This window comes from Chelonoidis abingdonii, chromosome 4 (assembly GCF_003597395.2).
Source record: "Chelonoidis abingdonii isolate Lonesome George chromosome 4, CheloAbing_2.0, whole genome shotgun sequence".
Classification (NCBI taxonomy): Eukaryota; Metazoa; Chordata; order Testudines; family Testudinidae; genus Chelonoidis; species Chelonoidis abingdonii.
Window position 1 is genome coordinate 145849212 of NC_133772.1, and position 20621 is coordinate 145869832.

At 42.2% G+C, this 20621-nt stretch overlaps 2 protein-coding genes across 3 annotated transcripts in view; both read right to left on the reverse strand.

Annotated features, from left to right (window-relative positions):
* Positions 1-574: 574 nt before the first annotated feature.
* Positions 575-4749, reverse strand: AKAP5 (A-kinase anchoring protein 5). Its single transcript, XM_032774373.2, has one exon. It carries the CDS (start codon positions 4288-4290, stop codon positions 2794-2796), a length of 1497 nt encoding a protein of 498 aa, XP_032630264.1. The 5' UTR covers positions 4291-4749; the 3' UTR covers positions 575-2793.
* Positions 4750-10866: 6117 nt separating this feature from the next.
* MTHFD1 (methylenetetrahydrofolate dehydrogenase, cyclohydrolase and formyltetrahydrofolate synthetase 1) overlaps positions 10867-20621 on the reverse strand; it is a 78217-nt gene continuing 68462 nt past the window's right edge. For both annotated transcript variants that reach the window (XM_032774371.2, XM_032774372.2), the window contains 3 exons: positions 20180-20332; positions 12246-12354; positions 10867-12038 (listed from right to left, as the gene is read on the reverse strand). In XM_032774371.2, coding sequence (XP_032630262.1) covers positions 12265-12354; positions 20180-20332 — 243 coding nt within the window. In that variant the 3' untranslated portion in view covers positions 10867-12038; positions 12246-12264. The remainder of the gene's footprint in view (positions 12039-12245; positions 12355-20179; positions 20333-20621) is intronic.

Consider the following 20621-nt stretch of genomic DNA (forward strand, 5'->3'; position numbering starts at 1 on the left):
TGATCTATCAAGACATATAGTGCAAATCCATTAGCTCAAATAAGCCTCCTCCTGCATTTCTGTGTTGTGCCTGAGAACACTGCACGAGTTCCAAAGTTGCATAAAGTCCTCAAGAGTCATTTTTAAATTATGCCACAATGTTTGCAGGGAACAGTATAAAGCACTAATTCACTAGTATTACATATATTGGATCAGTGATACTCTGATCCAAACTACAGTTGATCAAATATATTCACAGAAAAGAAAGTTTAGACACTTTTTCACACCTCTAGAGTTAACACTGGAGTTCTCCACATGCTCACAGAAGCATGCCCTGGTGTTCACTGCTCATTTTCAGTGTGTGCCATTAAGTGTGTACTCTGCTCAGATTCTCTGCCTCCAATGTTTAAAATGGGACTGAGCACTAGTTCTTAGGAAAAACTATAGCCCTTGTATTTTAACACAGGATCCATATGCTGTCCCAGGGAAGAAAAAAGATTCCGAAAATTGGAAATGGTCAATGCACAATTGCCAAGTGAGTCTGCTATTTTTGTATCGGCTCAGAAATATGCACAAGAATGCATCTTTTCAGGAGAATATGGTCGTTTATTTGGCTGCTGCACATAAATCATAGCTCCATGACCCACATTCATTCTTTACAGATTACAGTCAAAAGGCTTCTTTTTAAAGATCTGGTAATGAACCGGGCAAATGATACACACACACTTACTGTATATATTATACAATATACACAAAAACTCACAACAAAGCATTTGATATTTTCTGTCAATGACAAACTTGTTTCAGGATTCAACTATGGCAGGTGTTTAAGGGCCAGATCTGAGTTTTTTCTGATTACTTCAATGGGAGCAGGATTGGGCCATTCCAGCTCAAAGCAGCAATACTCAGCAGTTAAGAACATAAGAACGGCCCTATTGGGTCAGACCAAGCGTCCATCTAGCCCAGTATCCTGTCTTCTGACAGTGGCCAATGCCAGGTGCCCCGGAGGGAATGAACAGAACAGGCAATTATCAAGTGATCCATCCCGTCGTCCATTCCCAGCTTCTGGCAAACAGAGGCTAAGGACACCATCCCTGCCCATCCTGGCTAATAGCCATCGAGGGACCTATTCATGAATTTATCTAGGTCTTTTTTGAACCTGGTTGTGGTCTTGACCTTCACAACATCCTCTGGCAAGGAATTCTACAGGTTGACTGTGCGTCGTGTGAAGAAATACTTCCTTTTATTTGTTTTAAACCTGCTGCCTATTAATTTCATTTGGTGATCCCCTAGTTCTTGTATTAGGAGATATAGTAAACAACACTTCATCTTTCTCTATACCAGTCATGATTTTACAGTTCAGAATACAATGCTAATGATAGTGTATTCAAATGAAACTTCAAGGAAACATTAAGTGGCATAATGCAGTTACACACAGGTGGGATGGATTTGTTTGCTGAAGTTCGGAAGAGCTGTGAAGCAGGGGGAAAAACCCTACGACTTATTAAAAAATGCTGGCTACAGTCAAAGGCATTAGCAATAATTAAACAAAAAATACTCAAGTTACAACAGACTAATTGGAGACCATTGTAACTTCAAGAACTATTTTAACCTTGGGGAAATACTGCACCACTAGAGCTCTAGCAGCTCATTACTATATATATTACATACTACATATTAAAAATGTGCTAATGCAATGAGTTGGCCTCAGCACTACAACGCTATAAAAACAAAGGAAGGTGTCAGGAGAAGAGAATACAGACGCTCCCCGAGTTATGGAAACCCGACGTACGCAAATCTGAGTTTGCTGAAAAAGTTTCGTAAGCTAGAAATAGGAAGGTTTGGGGTTTTTTGCGTAATGGTCGGAGATGACGTTTCTGACTTACGCAAAATTCAAGTTATGCAAGGTGCTCCAGAACGGAATGCTTGCGTAAGTCGGGGAGCATCTGTATCGGTAACTTGCTCACTAGGCCCAAACCTGCACTACTGATGTAGCTGGAAGTTTTACCATTGACTTGAATGGATCAGGGCAGGCCCTTCAGCAAGTTAAGTGGCACCATTTTCTTGGCAACCCCATGGCTTTGGTGGGTCAGATACACTTGTGCTTAGTGCATGACTTCAATGCAGTCGGAGATGCACAAGACATTCTGGGCAGTGGAATAGGCCAAATGACAATCTGCCCTCTATATACCTGCCTCATTTTATACAATAGCAGCATTGACGTGTCAGTTTGGGACTGCAGTATTTTTTAAAACAGTATGTGCATCTTGAGACATTAACCCAATCCTGCAAGGTTTTGAACATGCTCATCCTACACTGAAGTCAATAGGCCCAATCTTGTTGCCATTGAAATCAATGGCAAAACTCCAACTGATTATGATGAGTACAAGACCAGGCCCAATACAGTTGAGAGTGCTCAGTAACCCCTGCGGCCTTTGACAGATACTGTATAATAAATAAAATGTAAACAATAGGAGAAAATCTAAAATATATAGTGATGTAATAGAGCCCCCAAATGGCAAGAAACACAAATTGAAATACACCCACTAAAACAACTTACCTTTTCCACAGCTATCAACAATCACAATGTGTTAAAGCCCAATGCCATGAGCCTGTCAACGCTTTGCAGGACTGAGTCCTTATTCTTGGATCCATTTTACAGACACACAATGGCATATCCAGCATGCAGAAATACACTACACACAGACCCCAAATACCTAAGGAGTTAAGACTGTTTCTGGCCTTTCATCTTGGTGCTAAATAGTTTTAAATTGCTGCTGTTGAGTCATACTGTATTTTGGGGCAGTCTTGTCATTACAGAACACTGTTATGTTTACTATGGTCCAAAGCCATTTCATTAACCAGCTGTTCCATAGATGACTGAATCGCGGCCTTAACAAGTGAAGCAGCAGTTTCTATCAGAAGCAATTCATACTGTTCTGAAGTTCCGTGCTCCTGATCACTGAGACCACTGAGTGACCGAGCAGGAGAACAGACTTTAGCCTCCCTCCTGGGGCCACTACCCGTTACTGTGCCCTCTTTGCGATTAGAAAGTTCACTGAAATTGAAGTTCCCACTTATTTTTTTATTCTCCTTTTGCTTATGTTCACATGAAGAAGTTGAAGACAGCTTGCAGTCCTGGTTTGACTCCTCTTCATCAGGCTCATCATCTGCTTCAGTAATCGTAATCACAATGCTCACTCCACTAGTGTCCTTGTTTTCTTCTAATTTCCATTGTTCACTTAAACAGCTCTGCACGCTTACTCCATCATCTTTAAATGCCGACTGATTGAAACTCATTATTCTCTCTCTGGATTGACAGTCTTCACTACCATTTATGTTCCTTCCAGATTCTTTATATTCAAGCCTTGTGCCATCGCTGTTATTTGTTTCTTGTACCTCTGCGGCTTCAGCTACGTTATCTGGTAGGTCCTTAGAAACATTAGCGCTAAGAGTGGTATTGAGATCAACTCCCTTGTTTGCTACAGGTGTATGTTCAGGAGTTTCATGTAGGCTCTTCAGGTGTAGCTTTTCCTGGAGCATTATAGCAACTGCCTCTGGATTTGTTATTTCTGACTGAACGATGCACTGTATGTGTTGATCAGTGTCTGGTCTGGACTCTACCAAAAGCACGTTCTTCCCAGTGGAATTAAGTGAGTTCCTGTCACTTTTTTCGGAGGCTTGGCTGAAGGATTGATCCATGCTAGATTTGACTGTTACTGCCAAATCCTCTGGTTCACTGTTAGCTTTATTCAAAATGCCCATCAGTTCATTTGCTTTAACACTGTAATCTGATTCTTCTGTTATTTCAGAATGGCTGGGTTTTTTCTTGCCTCTTGAGAACCATATACAAGGAATTTTAAGCCCAGGACTAACTCGATTCTTTGGAAAACTTTGCAAGCCAGGATCCTCAGCATTTATCTCCAGTTGCACTTGAAAATCAGAGTGTGTCTGCTTCCTTGAAGATTTTGACCTTCTCTTAGGTGTCACTATACGTTTTATAGTTGCCCAGGGTCCTCTTGATGACTGAGATTGGTTGGAAACTTCCCCTTCTCCAGGGGCTACGTTGATGGATTGGCTTGTATGTTTCAAGGTTACAGAGTCTTCTTCGCAGACACTTTTAATCTCCAATGTCTTCTTATATGACTTCTTTCTTTTCTTAAAACAAAACATTGAGAGTTTTTCTGCCTGTTCTTCAGTTGAAGGGCACAGTTCTGCTGCACTAGGATTTTCTGATTGTCCTGTGTTTTCCATTTGAATTTCTTTAGCTGCCTTCTCCATATTTGTGGTCCTGCCTTCTAATTTCTTCATATATTTTTCTTTTCTATTAATCCATCAGATAAATTAAGTGCAGATAAGTTCAGGGTGCAGTTATTTGAAATTTCACCCAAAAACATGAAATTACTTTTGTGAACAGATGAGGTGTTATGCAAAGAAATGTTCTGATTGACTTGTTACATTACATTTATATTTCCACTGTGATTTTTTTTCCTTACCTTTCCTGAAGAAAGATTTACTGGACAGATTTTAAGAACACACTATCCTGTATCTTATTGAATAGGTTCAGTTTCACTTCTGGGATGGCCAACCTGAAACACTACTTGCTATGATATTATTTCAGCAACAGTTTGATGCTTTTTAATGGATGTTAAATCAGATCAAGAATTGACCATTTTCATTTTATGATGGGCACCAATCAACAACTATTACTTGCTAATATGTTCATTATTTCATATTCTTTGAGCAATTGGATTGAAGTGATATTTAAAAAAAAAAAAAAAAAAAAAGAGAGAGTCAGACACACCAAGTGGCCTTATTCTGCCTTCAGTGATAGGGTCAGCTGTTTTTCTGTCTTTCCTTCTTTGCATTTCATTTGCTTTCCATTCATATTGCAAGGTTTGCCATTTATGTTGAAAAATATGGCATAGATTCTCATCTCTCAGATTGCTTCATATGTATCTGCAACAAAACAAACAAATGATGAAAAACAATGTGGTAAAAATGGAAATACAATTTGTTTTCATAAGAACTGGGTAATTTTTCAATGTTCTGAATTTCAGTTCTAAAATTCCATGCTCTGTGTCCTGATATACATGTGTGTGCACTATTCTACGCTCAGATACACCCTTGTAATCAATGGGAGCTGTGTTTCAATATATGAAGGCAAAACAGGGTTTCAAGAGTGCCACGCTAGTTACATATGAGAACTACCACATGAATCTTGCATATATATACATTTTTATGTGGGTAGAAAGGGAACTTTATTTTTATATTTCACTTGTTAGGAAAATATTTTTCCCCTGAGAAACACTTTCCCCCTCTGACCCACACGCATTCATAATTCCCCCAAGGGAAATTCTAAATTGAGATATCAGAAGTTTTTATTCTTAATGCATAAGATGATAATATGCAGCTACATGAAACATAAAAAGGAGGGTTTGTGAGTTATAAAAGATAATGCTTCCTTCAGACAGTTTGGTTTATTTACAGTGTGTGCAAGAGTTCCATAGCACCCCACTCTCACAGAATACATGTTCATCATAAAATGTATGTAACCGTTCAGAACATTCCTGAATATAAAGACGTAAACCCACATTATAGCACACTGACATATTTCTCAGTGAATACCTGGAATCCTCTCTTCTTGGATAACTTTGAGAAATTCTTTATAAATATTTTCTTTTATGTCCTACTTAAAAAAACCCCACTATCGTATGTATGTTTTAAAAAACTAAAGTAAATTATTGCATTTAGAAGTTATCTAACATTATTTGCTGTGGCTTAGCAATGCAATAACATAAAAATACAAGCAAAGCAATGCACGGATATTTCATTCCATGCAATCAATTTGAATATGGGCAAAAAATAATGTTTTGCTACAATTATTTGTCAATCTGCTTTCCTAAACCTTACTCTTAAGACCAAGTGTGTTGTGGAGAATCCATCTGCAATCCAGAATATGTAATCTGTAACTGACACAAACACTGATTTTGGAAATGAGACTCAGACAAGCATTCCTTAATCATCATTAGTTTCCTCCTGCATCAACATCATTGTATTTCTGGCTGGAAAGCCAAGGAAATGAATCTGTCTGAAGAAAACAGCCAAGAGAAGATTAGGTGTCTTCTTCAGTCTCACCCTCTTTTTTTCTTTTTTAAAGCAGGATGCCCTGGGATTACTTCATCACATTGCTCACATCATTGTGCAATTCTAGATCAAATGACACAATAAGCATTACATCTCAGTGCTTTCATCTCTGGTACACTCCATGTCCCTGGCTATTTATTCCTTGAATGGCAGAAAAAATGGATGCTGATTATTAGCAGTCTCTAGGCTAGTGGTGTCTGAAATTGCACAGAATGACAATTACAATGCGCTTAGTACCTTGCTGAATTGAAGCTTTAATCGATAAACCCTTTTCTGGATGAATCTTTCTCAGTTAACATTTTGAAAATAGAAAATAAAGGAAATAGAAATGTTTAAGTTACAGAAAAAGCCTCAGGGTATCCATGTCAGCCAACAGACCAAGTCACAGGCACCCACAATATAAATACCTTTGATTTAATGCAGGTTTCTTTATATGGTCTCCAAATCTCTGGAGGTTTCCTAAACTATAGTATTGCAATGGAAACAGAAACATTTCTGACAGTGTGTTTGCAAAGACACTGTTTCTCAACAAATAGGTTTACCTTACATAGGACTGATGCTATGGGCAACATTTTCAACAGTGGTGCTAAAAGTTCAGCTCCTACATCATTATTCAGACAACTAACCCAGTGGGCTGACTTTCAAAGGTGCTGAACACTCCCAGCTCCCATTGTGATTAATAGGTGTTGTGGTACTCAGCACTTCTGAAAATCATGCCGTTTATTTTAGAATCCTGAATATGGATTTATTTCTTTAACTTTAGGCCCCACATTTGAAAACGTTGGCCTTTGTCTTTATGTTGCTACCCTACTCACCAAATTTTCAGCCAAAGCTTGCATCAGCTGTGATGTGTTACCTTGCCATACATAGAGGGGGGAAAGTCTTTCTAGGGAGGGATTGCTAATGAAAAGCCTGGATTCCAGCACACTAATGCAAGAGATCCATTAGTAATAAACTGCTACATACTGCAAGTGGGCTATGACAGAGATTGAAAACTTTTGCCTGTAAAGAGATCTATCAGCTCCCTTGTGGGAAGGAAGAGAGGCTGTCGCAATATAAGTCACCTGTCTCCTTCATGTGCCACTGCCAGCCACTGTAATGAAAAATTAAGCTAGAGACAACGAAGTAGCTGGAGAGGGGAAAAAAACCCATTCTCCCTCCGATTTTCCGTGTGAACAGTTCCACGGAACAGCTTGGCAGCAGAGAAGTCGAGCCCAGTGATTCGTCTCTGGCTTGTCCCGTTTTCAGTCTTCTCCTTTGTGCCTGTTGCCTTCAGATTTGGCAGGGAGCTGAGCCGGGAAGTGATGGGCACCGTGAGGCTGTCGCACCCTCTCCCTCCCGCAGTGGCACATCCACCATCCTCCCCGCCTGCTGCTCCAGGGACAGTCCCACCTGCACCCAGCTGTTCCAGATCAAGGGAGGGCTGCAAAGCCCGCCTGCGAAGGTAGGTGCCCATCAGCTCCCCGGCGGCCAGGGCAGTCCTCTCCCCGGACGCTGCCCCCCATGCGGAGGAAGGCACCGCTCTGCGGGCGCGGAGCACAGAGGGACCCTCCCGGGGCAGGGGCAGGCTGCTCCCCGCTGAGCTGCACGGCTGAAGCCAGCGCCGTCCCGCTTTGCTCCCCGCAGCCCCCCGGCAAAACCTGCTCCAGCCCCAGGCACGGGCCGACGCTGCCCTGTTCTGCCGCCGCCCGATGGCAGCGTGACCGGCTCGCTCCCCGCAGCCGGGCTGGGCGGCTCCCTGACCCACGCAGGACAGCGGACCCGCCCCAGCCCACGCCCGCTCTCACCTGGCGCCCACTGCCCGCCGGAGAGAGGCGCCGCCAGCCGGCTCCGCTCCCTGCGGCTGCTGCTGAGGCCAATGCCGCCGCGGGGACCCGCCCAGCCGCTAAGCGGGGAGGAGGGAGCCCGGCACGCCCGCCCCAGGGCAGGGGACACGCCCCACTCCAGCCACGCCCCGTCCCCCAGCGCGAGCGCAGGCGGCGGGCAGGACTGTGGCCCGCTCGGGAGTAGCAGGGGGGCGCGGCTGCAGCTGCCCAGACACGCACCTTTGCGGGCAGGTACCTGCCCTGCAGCCTGCTCCCGCCGGACCCCGGCTCTCCCCTGGCGTCCAGCCTGGCACCTGCTCGGCCGGAGCCGCAGCTCCCCGCTACGGACTGCGGGGACGGCCCCGCCTGCCCCTGGGCTGCACCGCGCCGTGCACACCCTTGGCAGGGCGCAGCGAGCTCGGGAAGGCGAGCCAGGGTGGAGCGGAGCCGAAGGGAAGGGCTGCTCTCAGCGCACCTCGCAGGGAGAGCTCGCCAGTAACCGCCTACTGTATCGGCCCGGCTCTCATGCCTGGCAGCCCTGAGCTCTCTGCAAAGGTGCTGGATCGGACAAAGGTCATTTCAGGAGTGAGTGTCAGGACTGCCTCCCAGCCAGGGCTTGGAGTTAGCCAGGACAGTCTTTGGCTGGGGCCCCTCGTTTTTGCTGCCTTCTCATTCTCTAGCATCTAAGCTTCAATTTTATATAGATCTCCTGCTGGTATGGTTGCATAGACTGCCCTGAAAATTCAAATCAAGTGCAACTGATGCACTACATGTAACCAGGTTGGGAGAGCTGTGAACGTCCCTATTCATCTCCATGGGGGCAAACGCTGCTGCTCCCTGATAATTTAAAAAACTGTTTCACTGCTCATTAGAACAGGTAAGAAGGGAGAGGTAGGAGTATATTTCAAATAGCTGCACAATCTAGGAGGTTGTCTAAGGTGGGCAACGCTTAGAAAAATACCACTTTTTGTTTTGCACCAGAGGCCCCCAGATTATTATGGAGTAATATTGGCAGGGTTTCATTCTAGGCCCACTCAGTCCTTGGCTGAGGTGCTCACCAGTAACCATCAGGTTGGAAAGCAAGTATAAAGTGCTCCTGGAATGGTATTTGCATTCAATACTTACATACGTACAACAACGTATATTTAGCCTAGCAACATCATAGGGATCCTGATTTCAAAAACTGTTACTGCTTGTTAAGAACAGACTTGAGTCTACACATTTCTTGGGGGCTAATACCTTTCCATACCTGTCCTGGGTAGGATCTGGGTTCAAATTACAACACAATTTCACTCCCCTGTAGTTTAGCGCTGTCTGTCAGTACTAAGGTATAGTGAGGAGGAGGCAAGAACAAGGGAATAGAGAAGGCAAGGCAACAAAGTCAGAGGGTCACTAATTCAGCTACATCACTTCAGGTTCAATGTGCTACTTAAATGAGGTTAAATACCCTGCATTTGGAATAGTGTGCGGGAAACAGGATTTTGTTTCTCATGCAGCTTCAGAGCAAGATGATAATGCAAGGGAATAATTTGCCAAAGGATCAAAAGCTGCCATGGATGGGCATGGATTCAACATCAGTTGTTCAATACAAGCTTTCTTGCTTGCATGAGGGTCTTGGTGATGCAATGTGCGGTGTAAGCTTCTTTCTGGTTTCACAGTCAGCAAAATGTTGAGGATGTGTAAAGGGAAACATCAAGCATGCACCCTATCTCAATGCACACTGCTGGCCATCATTCTGCAAAATTAGGTGACATCCTAGATCACGTTACAGAAGGATCTCGCCATATAATCACATCATTTAGGTAGCTGAGGGAATAATAAAATGTAGTGCTTCGGATCTACAAATGCTCTATGGAGAATGAATGCGTCCATGATTTGTCTTTAGATTAAAGATACTCTTACCAAAAGTTTGCTTTCAGCCAGTCCCTTGTCCAAGAGAGACAAGGCAAGCTTTTGGTTTTTAAAGAAAGGATGTACAAAAGAACTGGAAGGGTATGTGGGGGCTAGGAGAGGAAAGAAAAGACAGGTTGAAAGGAACAAGATAAAGTTGGTAAAATGGAAGACTGCAAGAGGGAGATGCCATAAGAAGTGCAGCCAGGAGATGAAAAGTATTAAATGTAGAACTGACACAAGTTAGTCAGCCTCTAACTCTATCTATTCTGGCATCCTGGCTCCAGAAGTGGCCTGTCCAGGATGCCTTAGATGAAGAAGCTCCTAGGGTGCCTGGCCATGTGCACTATTATGGGGAGAAAATCTTTCCTGACACCATGCACGTGGTCTGACTTACACTGTGAAGATTAGCTATTCTCACTGGAATGATATTATATAAAGGAAAATTTAAATGCATCTCAGGGCTCTTATGACAATTTAAAGTTACTCTAACTTCACTCTTGTGACAGCCATATAATTGTTACATAATTATTCTCCTTGCTAGCTTGCTATATATAGTGTATGTGTATTACCAATAAGCCCATGTACTAGTGCATACACCTACATCAGCTCTTCTTCCAGTCAGAGCAAGTCTTTAACATATGTTAGGTCCAGATCTAAACACAAGCATATGGGCCTTGCAGTTTTATGTGGAAAGAATTATCCAAAAATGTTTAAGTGCTTGCATAGGCAAGTTATTCTAGTCAATAGATACACTGAAAGAACTGGTGGTCTCACTTCAGATCTCTTACAGTCAACTGTGAATACATCCAAATCCACTGAATAATTCAGGTCATTTATTTTCCTACAGATGACATGCAGTACCCAGGAAAGGAAACGGGATTAAATTTAAGACACAGTGGTGCACTGCAGGCTCAACAATATTACTGCAATAATCACTTTTACTTGCCAATACTGGGACTGCTGCCCTGAACAATCCCCAAATTAATCATAAAAATAATTTCTACTTCATTCATCTCGATGCATATATTAAAACCCAGGGAACTCTTGAAGGATTTTAGTAATTTAGTTGTGCTAATTACAAGTCTGGCTGTAACTACATTTTCATATATGAAGTGATTTTTTGGCCTATTGTGGCAAACCCTGTTACAGACCATTTGATTCAATGCTTGTGCTATCTTTGCTCACCAAAAAAGGGATTTCAACAGAAGTGGCAACATCATTTACAAATCTTATTTTTGCTCATCAGACATTTATTAAAAACTACATATGGAACAGCTGCCCGTCCCCAGGCACAGCATGGAGATCCGGTCTCCAAAACGGCTAAGTCTATATGTTCAACTTCCATTAACAATTCAGTAGGTAACAACAGAAACACAGATCAGCACAGGGCTTTCTTAAGAGAAGATTGGATAGAGTGCACGCACCCGCAAGAAAAATTCAAAGCAGAAAATAATGGTCAGAAACTTTAGGGGAAGAACAGAAGCAAAAGGATTCTTCCCTACTGCCTACTTTTCATTGAATTAGCGCAGTCCAATGGCACATTTTCTCTTTTAATGTTAGCAATGGATTATAGAATTAAGTGCAGTAGGAAGCAGGGACAGCTCTAGACATTTTGCCACCCCAAGCACGGAGCGTCCGCTGGTCCTGCGGCTTCGGCAGAGCCGCGCGACCAGTGGACCCTCCGCAGGCAAGCCGCCGAAGGCACCCTGCCTGCCACACTGGTGCCTGGAGCCGCCCCTGGTAGAAAGATACAGTGTGCAGACATTAAGGGATAAGGTATACTGTGCTCTAAAACACATTTAAAAACAATCAATTAAGCCCTGGATTGTTATAAACACTGTACCAAATCAAGAAATTGCAATTTTATTGTTACATTTTAATAAGTAAAAATCACAGAGCTAGAAAGAGGGTATTAAAAACAGGTTTTGTATTTTGCTTCATCTGCAATTATGACAGGTAAGAGCAATAGGTTCATGAAGGCAATATAATTAAAAAAATCAGTGTATAAGATTTATAAGTTCTTATGCTCACTGAACTAAAAGTTAGCCTGAAATAAAATATTTTTTAAAATTTATTCAGATTAAAAAAATAAATGCATGTATTTCCAAATGCTCCTTTCTCCCAGTCACTTCATGTACTGCATTTTCTCAGCCATATCTTGTCTTAAATCGGTATACCTGAGTTTGCATTACTCATCAAGTAATCTTCTGGTAGCTAGAAAGAAAAAATGAAAACTTAATTACTAACAGATATGTAGATATAGACATCTATCATATCAAAGGCAACTTTTAGGAGGAATTATAACGGAATGCCATTTGAAACATATGGCTTCATAGTTAGATGGGAGTAAATCCCTTAACTCAGGAGGTAAAAGTACAATTCAAAGATTTGCAAAGCTCCTAGCCCAAGAAAGAGACTTACCTTTGGTTAACATTTCTTTTCAGAACAGCCCATTCACCTGTTCTGACACTGGATCCAAGTCAATATCATAGAAACAGGGGCGAGTAGGAAGCCCTGGCATAGTACTCATCTAGCAGACAGAAGGAAAAGTGTATTAGTGGATAGAGCCTGGGACTGGGAGTTATGAGGGCCTGGTTCTGTTTTTGGCTCTTCCGTTGACTCACTGTGACTTTGTACAAATGATTTAGTCCAAGATTCAGCAAAGCACTTAAGCATGCACTGAAATTTAAGCATGTGCTTAGTTCCACTGATTTCAATGGAACTACTCATATGCTTTAACTAAGGTTTGCTGGACGAGGCGATAACGGTGCCACAGTTTCCCTGTTAGTAAGATGGGGATCTCAGTACCTCACAGGACTATTGTGAGGCCTTCAAGCATGTCAAGCTGGATATGTAAATTCTAGATTGTGGTGACACAGATGCACTAGCTCTGATGGAGCGAGTGGGTTAAAGAGAGTACAGTGTGACGGTGTGAGGGGCTAGTCACCTGAGTACATACCTGTACGAGACACACTCAGCACAGCTAGCCTCTCTCACTGCTGTGCTACATTCTATTTATAGCACACTAGCTCTGATCATGCTGGCATGGTGAGTCTCCTCAAGCTGGAATTCACACCTCCAGCTCACGGTGTAGATATATGCATAATAAACACGTCAGAAGTGCTCTGAGAGCCAAGGACTGAAGGCACTACCTAAGTGCCCAGTACTGACTTGAAAAAAGAGATGGATTTTAAGACAGAAGCAGGCTTGCACTGAGGAGAGATGGGGCAACTCACTTCCACTGGATGGAACAGCCAGTTACATGAAACTGTATGAAAGTTCTGAGAGCTGTTTTAAGTCAAGACAGCGGTGCACTGGCTGAAAAAGTGGGGAATCTTGCAGTACACATCCCTACACAAGCCAATGCCATCGCTTCTTCTGTTGTCAAGCACCAACATTCATAAATACATAGAGTTTAAGGCCAGAAGGGGCCATTAGATCATCTAACCTGACCTCCTGTATCTGACAGGCATAGAACCTCACCTAGTTACCCCTGTGCTGAGCCTAATAAATTTGACTAAAGCATATCATCCGGAAAGGCAGCCTGTCCTGACTTAGAGAGCTCAAGAGATGGAGAATCCACCACTCCCTTTGGTAGTTTGTTCCAGTGGTTAATCGTCTTCACTATTAAAAATCTGTGCCTACTTTTAAATTTAATCTTTGGCAGCCAATCATTGGTTCTTATTACGCCATACTATGCTAAGTTAAAAAGCTCTTTCATGGGAATTCAAAACTGAGTACCAAAGTACTTGTGCACTGTAATCAAGTTACCTCTCAATCTTGTTTTTGCTAAACCAAACAGACTTAGCTGTTTAAATCTTTCTCTGTTCAGCGTTTTCTCCAGCCCTTAAGTAATTTTTGTGGCTCTTTTTTGCACCCTCTCCAATCTTTTTTAAGAGTTAACACCAGAACTGTATGTACTATTCCAGTATCAGTCACACCAATGCCATATACAGAGGTAAATCACCTCCCTACTTATACTCACTCCTCCTCCTTTTGTACATTCAAGGATAGCATTCGTTCATTTGGCCACAGCACTGCCCTGGGAGTTAACATTGAGCTGCTTGGCCACTATGGCCCATAAATCCTTTCCAGAGAGCCACTGCTTTCTAGGATACAACCCTCTATGCTGTAGGTATGGCCCGCATTCCTTTTTCCTCGATGTATTAATTGCACTTGGTTGTATTAAAACATTGTTTAAATGAGCCAAGGTTACCAAGCAATATAGACCACTCTGTATGACTACCCTGTCCTCATCATTATTCACTTTTCTGCCAATATTTGTGTCATCTGCAAATTATCAGCAGTGATTTTATACTTACTTACAGATCACTGATTAAAATGTTGAATAATGTTGGACCTAGACTTGATTCCTATAGGAACCCACTAGAAACACCCCCAGTTGATGATGATTCCCCACTGATGGCTGCTTTTTGAGACGGATCAGTCACCCTATTCTTATTTCATTTAATGTGCGCTTTATTGATATTTCATAGTACTATTTTTAAAAAAAATCAGAATGTCATGCAGTACTAACTAAAACACTTTACAAATGTCTAGGTATATTACATCTACCCAGTTGTCTTTGATCGATAAGCTTGTAATCTCAAGTAAACACTTCTCGTAAAGGAAAAACAGAACCCCCCCATATATTGTTGAGCAGAAAGTTAATCACAGTATTAAACAAAAAATTACACTGTACCATGAACACAACAGCCTGTGAACTGCAAAAACTGTACATCTCCACAGCAAACGATTATCTCCATCACATGGATTAGCATAGAAAGATGGGAATGCACGCAGGATACCAGCTGCAATTATTTCTAATCTGTGCTTCCTAATATCATAATCTCATTGGCTTTAAATGATGCCACACACTTGTCCACATACACTGAACTTTGTAGACAGGACAGATGACAAGACGGCTCTGAATTAATGGTTTCTTTAGTGCGTGTGACATAAATTGCTCTGTTTCTTCCTTGGGAAGGGCATAAAAATCTGAGTGCTGACTCGACACCAGGATGATTAAACTTTCCTTTCAACTCTTTGTCCTAGTTTAAGATGATGTTAAAAGGGCAGCTTCTTGTTTAATACAATAAATGAAAACACTAAAGAGGTGTTTTAAGAAGGTCACAAATGTGGCAGGGGAAAACATTGGGTCCCTGATCCTGCAATTGACTGTGCCTACATGAACCCCTGGACCATCACACTGAAGTCAGTGGGGCTTCACATAGGCACAAGCAGTTGTAGCATCAGGGCCTAAAATAATTCACTCCCTGATGCTCCAGAATTCAAGTAAATACTGTAGCTAACTTTCAGCGTGACGATCATTTGCTATCTCCTAAAAAGGCCTCTTCTAGGACAAAGATCACCATATGTCAAATCACTTTGTCTATTACTCAGCTTCTTACAAAACTAAATTCACCTTCTAAAATGATATATAAAGAATGTTATGCATCAGCAGTGTCTTAATCCTGAGAAATTTACAAATCCAAGGTTTTTTGTTTTTTTTAAAAAGGAGACCCTAGCCTGATTGCGCCATAAAATTCAGCATTTTTTAAGTCACTTTGCATCATTACACAGTATATTGTAATCTCATTTTAAGAGAATGATTATCTCTATGAATGTTCACAATTATTCATACATTTTTATTGTCATTCTGCTGTTCTCAAAACCAGATGTAAATGAGGGTGTGGGGTGTTTTCCTTAATGTAGGCACTGAAAAATTGAAGAATGCAGATTGATTATCACTGCTTAGTTACGCATGGAGAGGGACTAAATCCACCCACAGGATTAAAAACACAAACAAAAACAAAGGAAGGCCCAACAATCAAGCACCTGTTACATATTTCAGGCAAAAATTTTCAAAAGCACTTAGTAACCTGTTTTCAAAAGTGACCTAGGCACTCAGAAGCCAATGTCTCACTGAAAGTCAGTAGGACTTTGGCTCCTAAGTCACTTAGGTTCTTTTGAAAATTTCACCCATTTCTAAGTACTTATCAGGCCCAACATATCATCTAAGGCAGTGGTTCCCAAACTTTTTACCTCATGACCCCTCCTTACCTCTGTCCATGCTCCCCTACATTCCCCAAACTGCAGTTGGGAGCCAGGGCCAGGAGAGGGGGTAACACTTGGGGAGTGGGGAGGAGGGGGCTGAGGCTGGGGCCGGAGTCACAGCTGGGCTGGGAACCAGAGGCTGAGGCTGGGGCTTGGGCTGGGTCTGTGGCTGGGAGTGGAGTCACAGGCTGGGAGCTGGGGTTGGAGCAGAGTTGGGGGCAAAGCAGGGCTAAACAGGCCTCCATGACTTCCTGTGTGTGTGGGCGGGGGAGGTGGGGGCAGCGCACCACACAGTTTGGGGACCATTGATCTGCCTACACTGCAGTTACACAGCTCCAAAGTGTCTAACTGCAGTGTAGACATTTGGGTTCAGGCTAGAGCCTGAGCTCTAGGACTCGGCGAGGTGGGAGAGTCTGAAAAGTCTACACCAACCCCTTGAGCCCAAGTCAGCTGGCACAGCCAGCTGTGGGTTTCTATTGTAGGGCAGATACACCCTAGCAGGCTTAGACAACAGTCTGAATTCTGCATTCCCCAGAGCTGAATTCTGTAATCATGCCCCTCTATAGCTAAATGGGTTTGGTGGATACTTTCACAAGTGTGATCTGGTTGCAGGGTCAGGGCCATAATCATAAATCTCCTACTAATCCTGATGTTATTGTGTCTATTAGAGTTAATGTCTTGCCCATAAAAAGTACTTTAGACATTTGGAAAGCAGGACTGACTTTGCAGTACTGATGCCATGGGAGAACAAGCCAGTTCTATTTGGTTTTAATTTCTGAAAACATCCCTCTCTCATACATCTGATCTAAGATACGTACCCTATGGTTCACCAACATTTAAAACGCTCCCAAAGTCATTGGATTAAATTCTGTGTTGTTTGCGATGAATGTAAACAATGGTGGGAAAGAGCTCAATTTATCTTTCATTGTGTCCCAAACACATAGCACTCTTTTAAAAGATGACTGAGATTATTTAAGTGAGACATGACTAATTCCTTCAAAATGGGTAATTTAGAAATATTTACACTGCCATGTTCTTCCTGTTCAATCAACGAATCCAGCATTTGGCTCTTGGACAGTTACCACTTGCAGCAAGAAGGGATAACACTCTCCATGCCCTATCCACTCAGAATCTACATTTAGTAAGTCTTCTACCAGCATCTGCCCAAACTGCACTAGATTCCTCTCCTCCAGATCTTCAGGCACTCTTTTAATGCTGATGTTATTCCTTGGACATGATTGTCTGTAGCTTCCTTTCACTCTGAGCTGTTTACATCAGCCATTTAGGGTGGTGATTCCACCAGATTCCTCATTGGATCCTGTTCCCACCATGGTCATCTCCAGCTGATGATGTCACTTCCCCCTTCTGTGTGGGTTTTATTGTTGTCTTTTTTCCCCCCTTCAAACAACCCAACCAATTTGGAGGCAGTGATTGAATCTAATTTAATGGATTAGATGCAGCTGAAGTCTGAGAAAATTAAACAATGCCTGTAATTTAACTTTGTTCACATGGCACCAACACTGTTTCCTTGTCTGTAAGTAGCGACTATACCACTGGGGATCAATAACCTTCAAGATGCTCTAGGAATCAAATTGTTGAGCATGCCTGAGCCATGAAGAATTCAGTGAATTCTCATTAACGACGAAGCACGGAAGGTCTGAGCGATGGTAACAATATTACTCTTTCAAGATACTTAAAACTCATTTTCCAGGTATTTTTTTTTTCCTCCTTCAACTTTTTTCTAGTTAAATAGATGTTTGTTTGTTTTTAAGCATGGATTTAAAAGGAACATTCAGCTGTTTAGGGAGGCAGGCAATGCCTTGCTCGTCATTACTGACTGACGTTGTTTACTCTTCTACTCAGTGTTAAAAATCAATAATTTAATTTTTCAAGATTTCCTCAAACACAACAAATCTAGTTACAATGAAGTGATTAAGATTCAAGCCCACAGATCGAAATCACTATTCATCATTTCAATTGTATTAAAGTCAAGTCTAAGAGCACTAGTGTTACATTGGAAAGAGATTTCAGTACTTAAGAATGATAATAGCACCTAAAATTTGTTACAGTGCTGGGAAGCACAACGCAAGTCTCCCTCTATAACTCTAGTAATACACTTTCATCCTGACCTTCCCCACCCTAGCTAGTCTGGTCTCTACTAACCACAGTGAATGGAGACTTTTACCAAATTATATTGTGGTTTTACAATGTGGACAAATGTCAGATAAAGACCAAATTCATTTCACTTCTGACCCAGGCTAGATTTGAGCTCAGGTCTCTGGAGATGAAACTGCATTAATAGTAAAAGCAGCAAAGAGTCCTGTGGCACCTTATAGACTAACAGACATATTGGAGCATGAGCTTTCGTGGGTGAATACTCACTTCGTAAGATGCATGCTCCAAAAGTCTGTTAGTCTATAAGGTGCCACAGGACTCTTTGCTGCTTTTACAGACCCAGGCTAACACAGCTAACCCTCTGATACTTGCCTTAATAGTCTTACTGATATTTGCACAAACAGTACTACTTTGTCAGTAATATTCCACCTTGACAAATCAACCCTGGACTTCTGAGCGCATGCACATTTTTTCTTCTTTTAAGTTCATATGGTTTTAGGATTACAGCAAGCAAGCTGCTGTTGGCTATACACAGGAATGGCCATACTAGCCCAGTATCCTGTCTTATGACAGTGGCCAATGCCAGGTGCTTCAGAGGGAATGAACAGAACAGGTAATCCTCGAATGATCTAACCCTCTGTTGTCCAATGAGCCATCTCCTGTTGTCCACGCCCAGCTTCTGGCAATACAAGACTCTCAAGTTTTTAAATTAATAACACTACCAGTTCAAAATTAGGTAAAGATGTTAAAGACTTAGTCCTACAACCTGTATTTATATCTGATAATTGACTTTATGGTAAGGGCCAGTTGAAATGTGCATCTCGCTTAAAATATATCGCTTCCTTAAACTGGAGAGTTGAAATGCTATGGACTTTCCTGTAGCACTTGGACCTTCCCCTTTCAGTGAAATGGTTATGAACTTTCCCAATTGATTTCTGTTCTTTATTTGGCAAATGGAGCTTGCTTCCTCATTGCCTTGTGCTCCCCACTGGGTTTACTTCTTAGCATCATCATCAGCAATAGAGGATGAATCAACCGTTTACTGCAAAGCAGAAGGAGGAGCTTACCTTGCTTTTGATGCATTCAAGTAGTTTTTTAACTAATTCTCTGCAGCTTTACAGAGCCTTTAGCTACAGAATTTCAAAGCACTTTACAGATAGAAGCTCCAAGCCACAGAATACCCTTGTGAACTAAGTATTATCCCCATTCTGCAGACAGGGATGCTCAGGGAAGTTAAGCAGCTTGTCCAAGGCCAGTGTTATTCTGGGAGTCTTTGCTGTAATTAACATTCCTTCAAACACATAACAAGGAAAGTAATAAATATCCGATTGTATTGCTGACTGTATTGTGCACATTGAGTGCTGCTTCTAAACAGACTAAATTACTCTGTAGTATTACGAAAAAGGAGTGACTGGTGTTTTATCAGTGGTATATGCAGGTGCTGTGCTGGACAGACATTAATTACTCAAAGCCCTTTCAATGTAAAATGGGACAGCTAGCAGGGAATTCTCTGTTAGGGCCCTGAGAACTCGTTTCCTCTCCAGATCTGCATCCCAGGGTTTGTTAGCCTCATGGCATGTTGCGTGGCCCTCCCTTTTTGCCCTGGCTCATGAAGAAATTGGCATTGGTTAGGGCTAGGTGTGGAATTGGGCTTGCCTCCACTACGAATTGGCACCACTGTGATCGATGCAGCAGCGTTGATTTAGTGGGTCTGGTGAAAATGCGGTAAGTCAATGGGAGAGCACTCTCCCACCAACGAAGTGCAGTGTAGACACCGCTATAAGTCGATCTAAGCTACGTTGACTTAAAGTTAAATCAACTTACAGCATTGGTGTAGACCAGGCCTCAGTGACCACGCATTAGGTCAGTTACTCAGCAGCATTTATGTTGCTGCTGGATACTGGAATTATCTGAAGGACTGAGGGGGTCCGTTTATTTTAGCATATTTTTAAAAAGCTATCAAGGGCATCCAGCTCATTGTACAAACACTCCATTGGGACCACTACATTGACACATTACTACTACACGCTGTAATTCTACATTGATAACGTATATGGGATGCAGAGTTCCCTCTCGTAGGATACCTGCAAGAACAACAGATTTAAACCACCAACTGAAATGCACACGCATTTTTTCCAAACGTTTTTCCTTTATGGAGCTGAGGTTTTAACTATGACACTTACCGTTCCTACCAACGGATACAAGAATCCAGCACCTACACTGGCCCTGATGTCTCGGATAGGCAAGATAAAGCCTGTAGGCACGCCTTTCTTCTCTGGGTCATGAGACAATGACAGGTGAGTTTTAGCCATGCAGATTGGCAGATTTCCAAATCCCTGGGGGAACAAGAAGGGGCAAGAACATATGATATAATTTGTAAAGTGCAAAAGTAAAACTTTCATCTATGTAACCTGCTTGGTTCTGCCATTCTTTGGATTAACAGACAATCTCATCTATCAGTAACTGCTTTTCCTACAACCTGAGAGATACTGTCAAATCCATTCTGAACCACTTTTCCTCTTCTCTCCAGTCACTAAGGGAAAAACAAACGTTGTCATGGCCAGATCTGATCAGAGAAGAGGTTAATGCTTTTGTAGGAATCCAATATGTAACTGAGCATTTTTG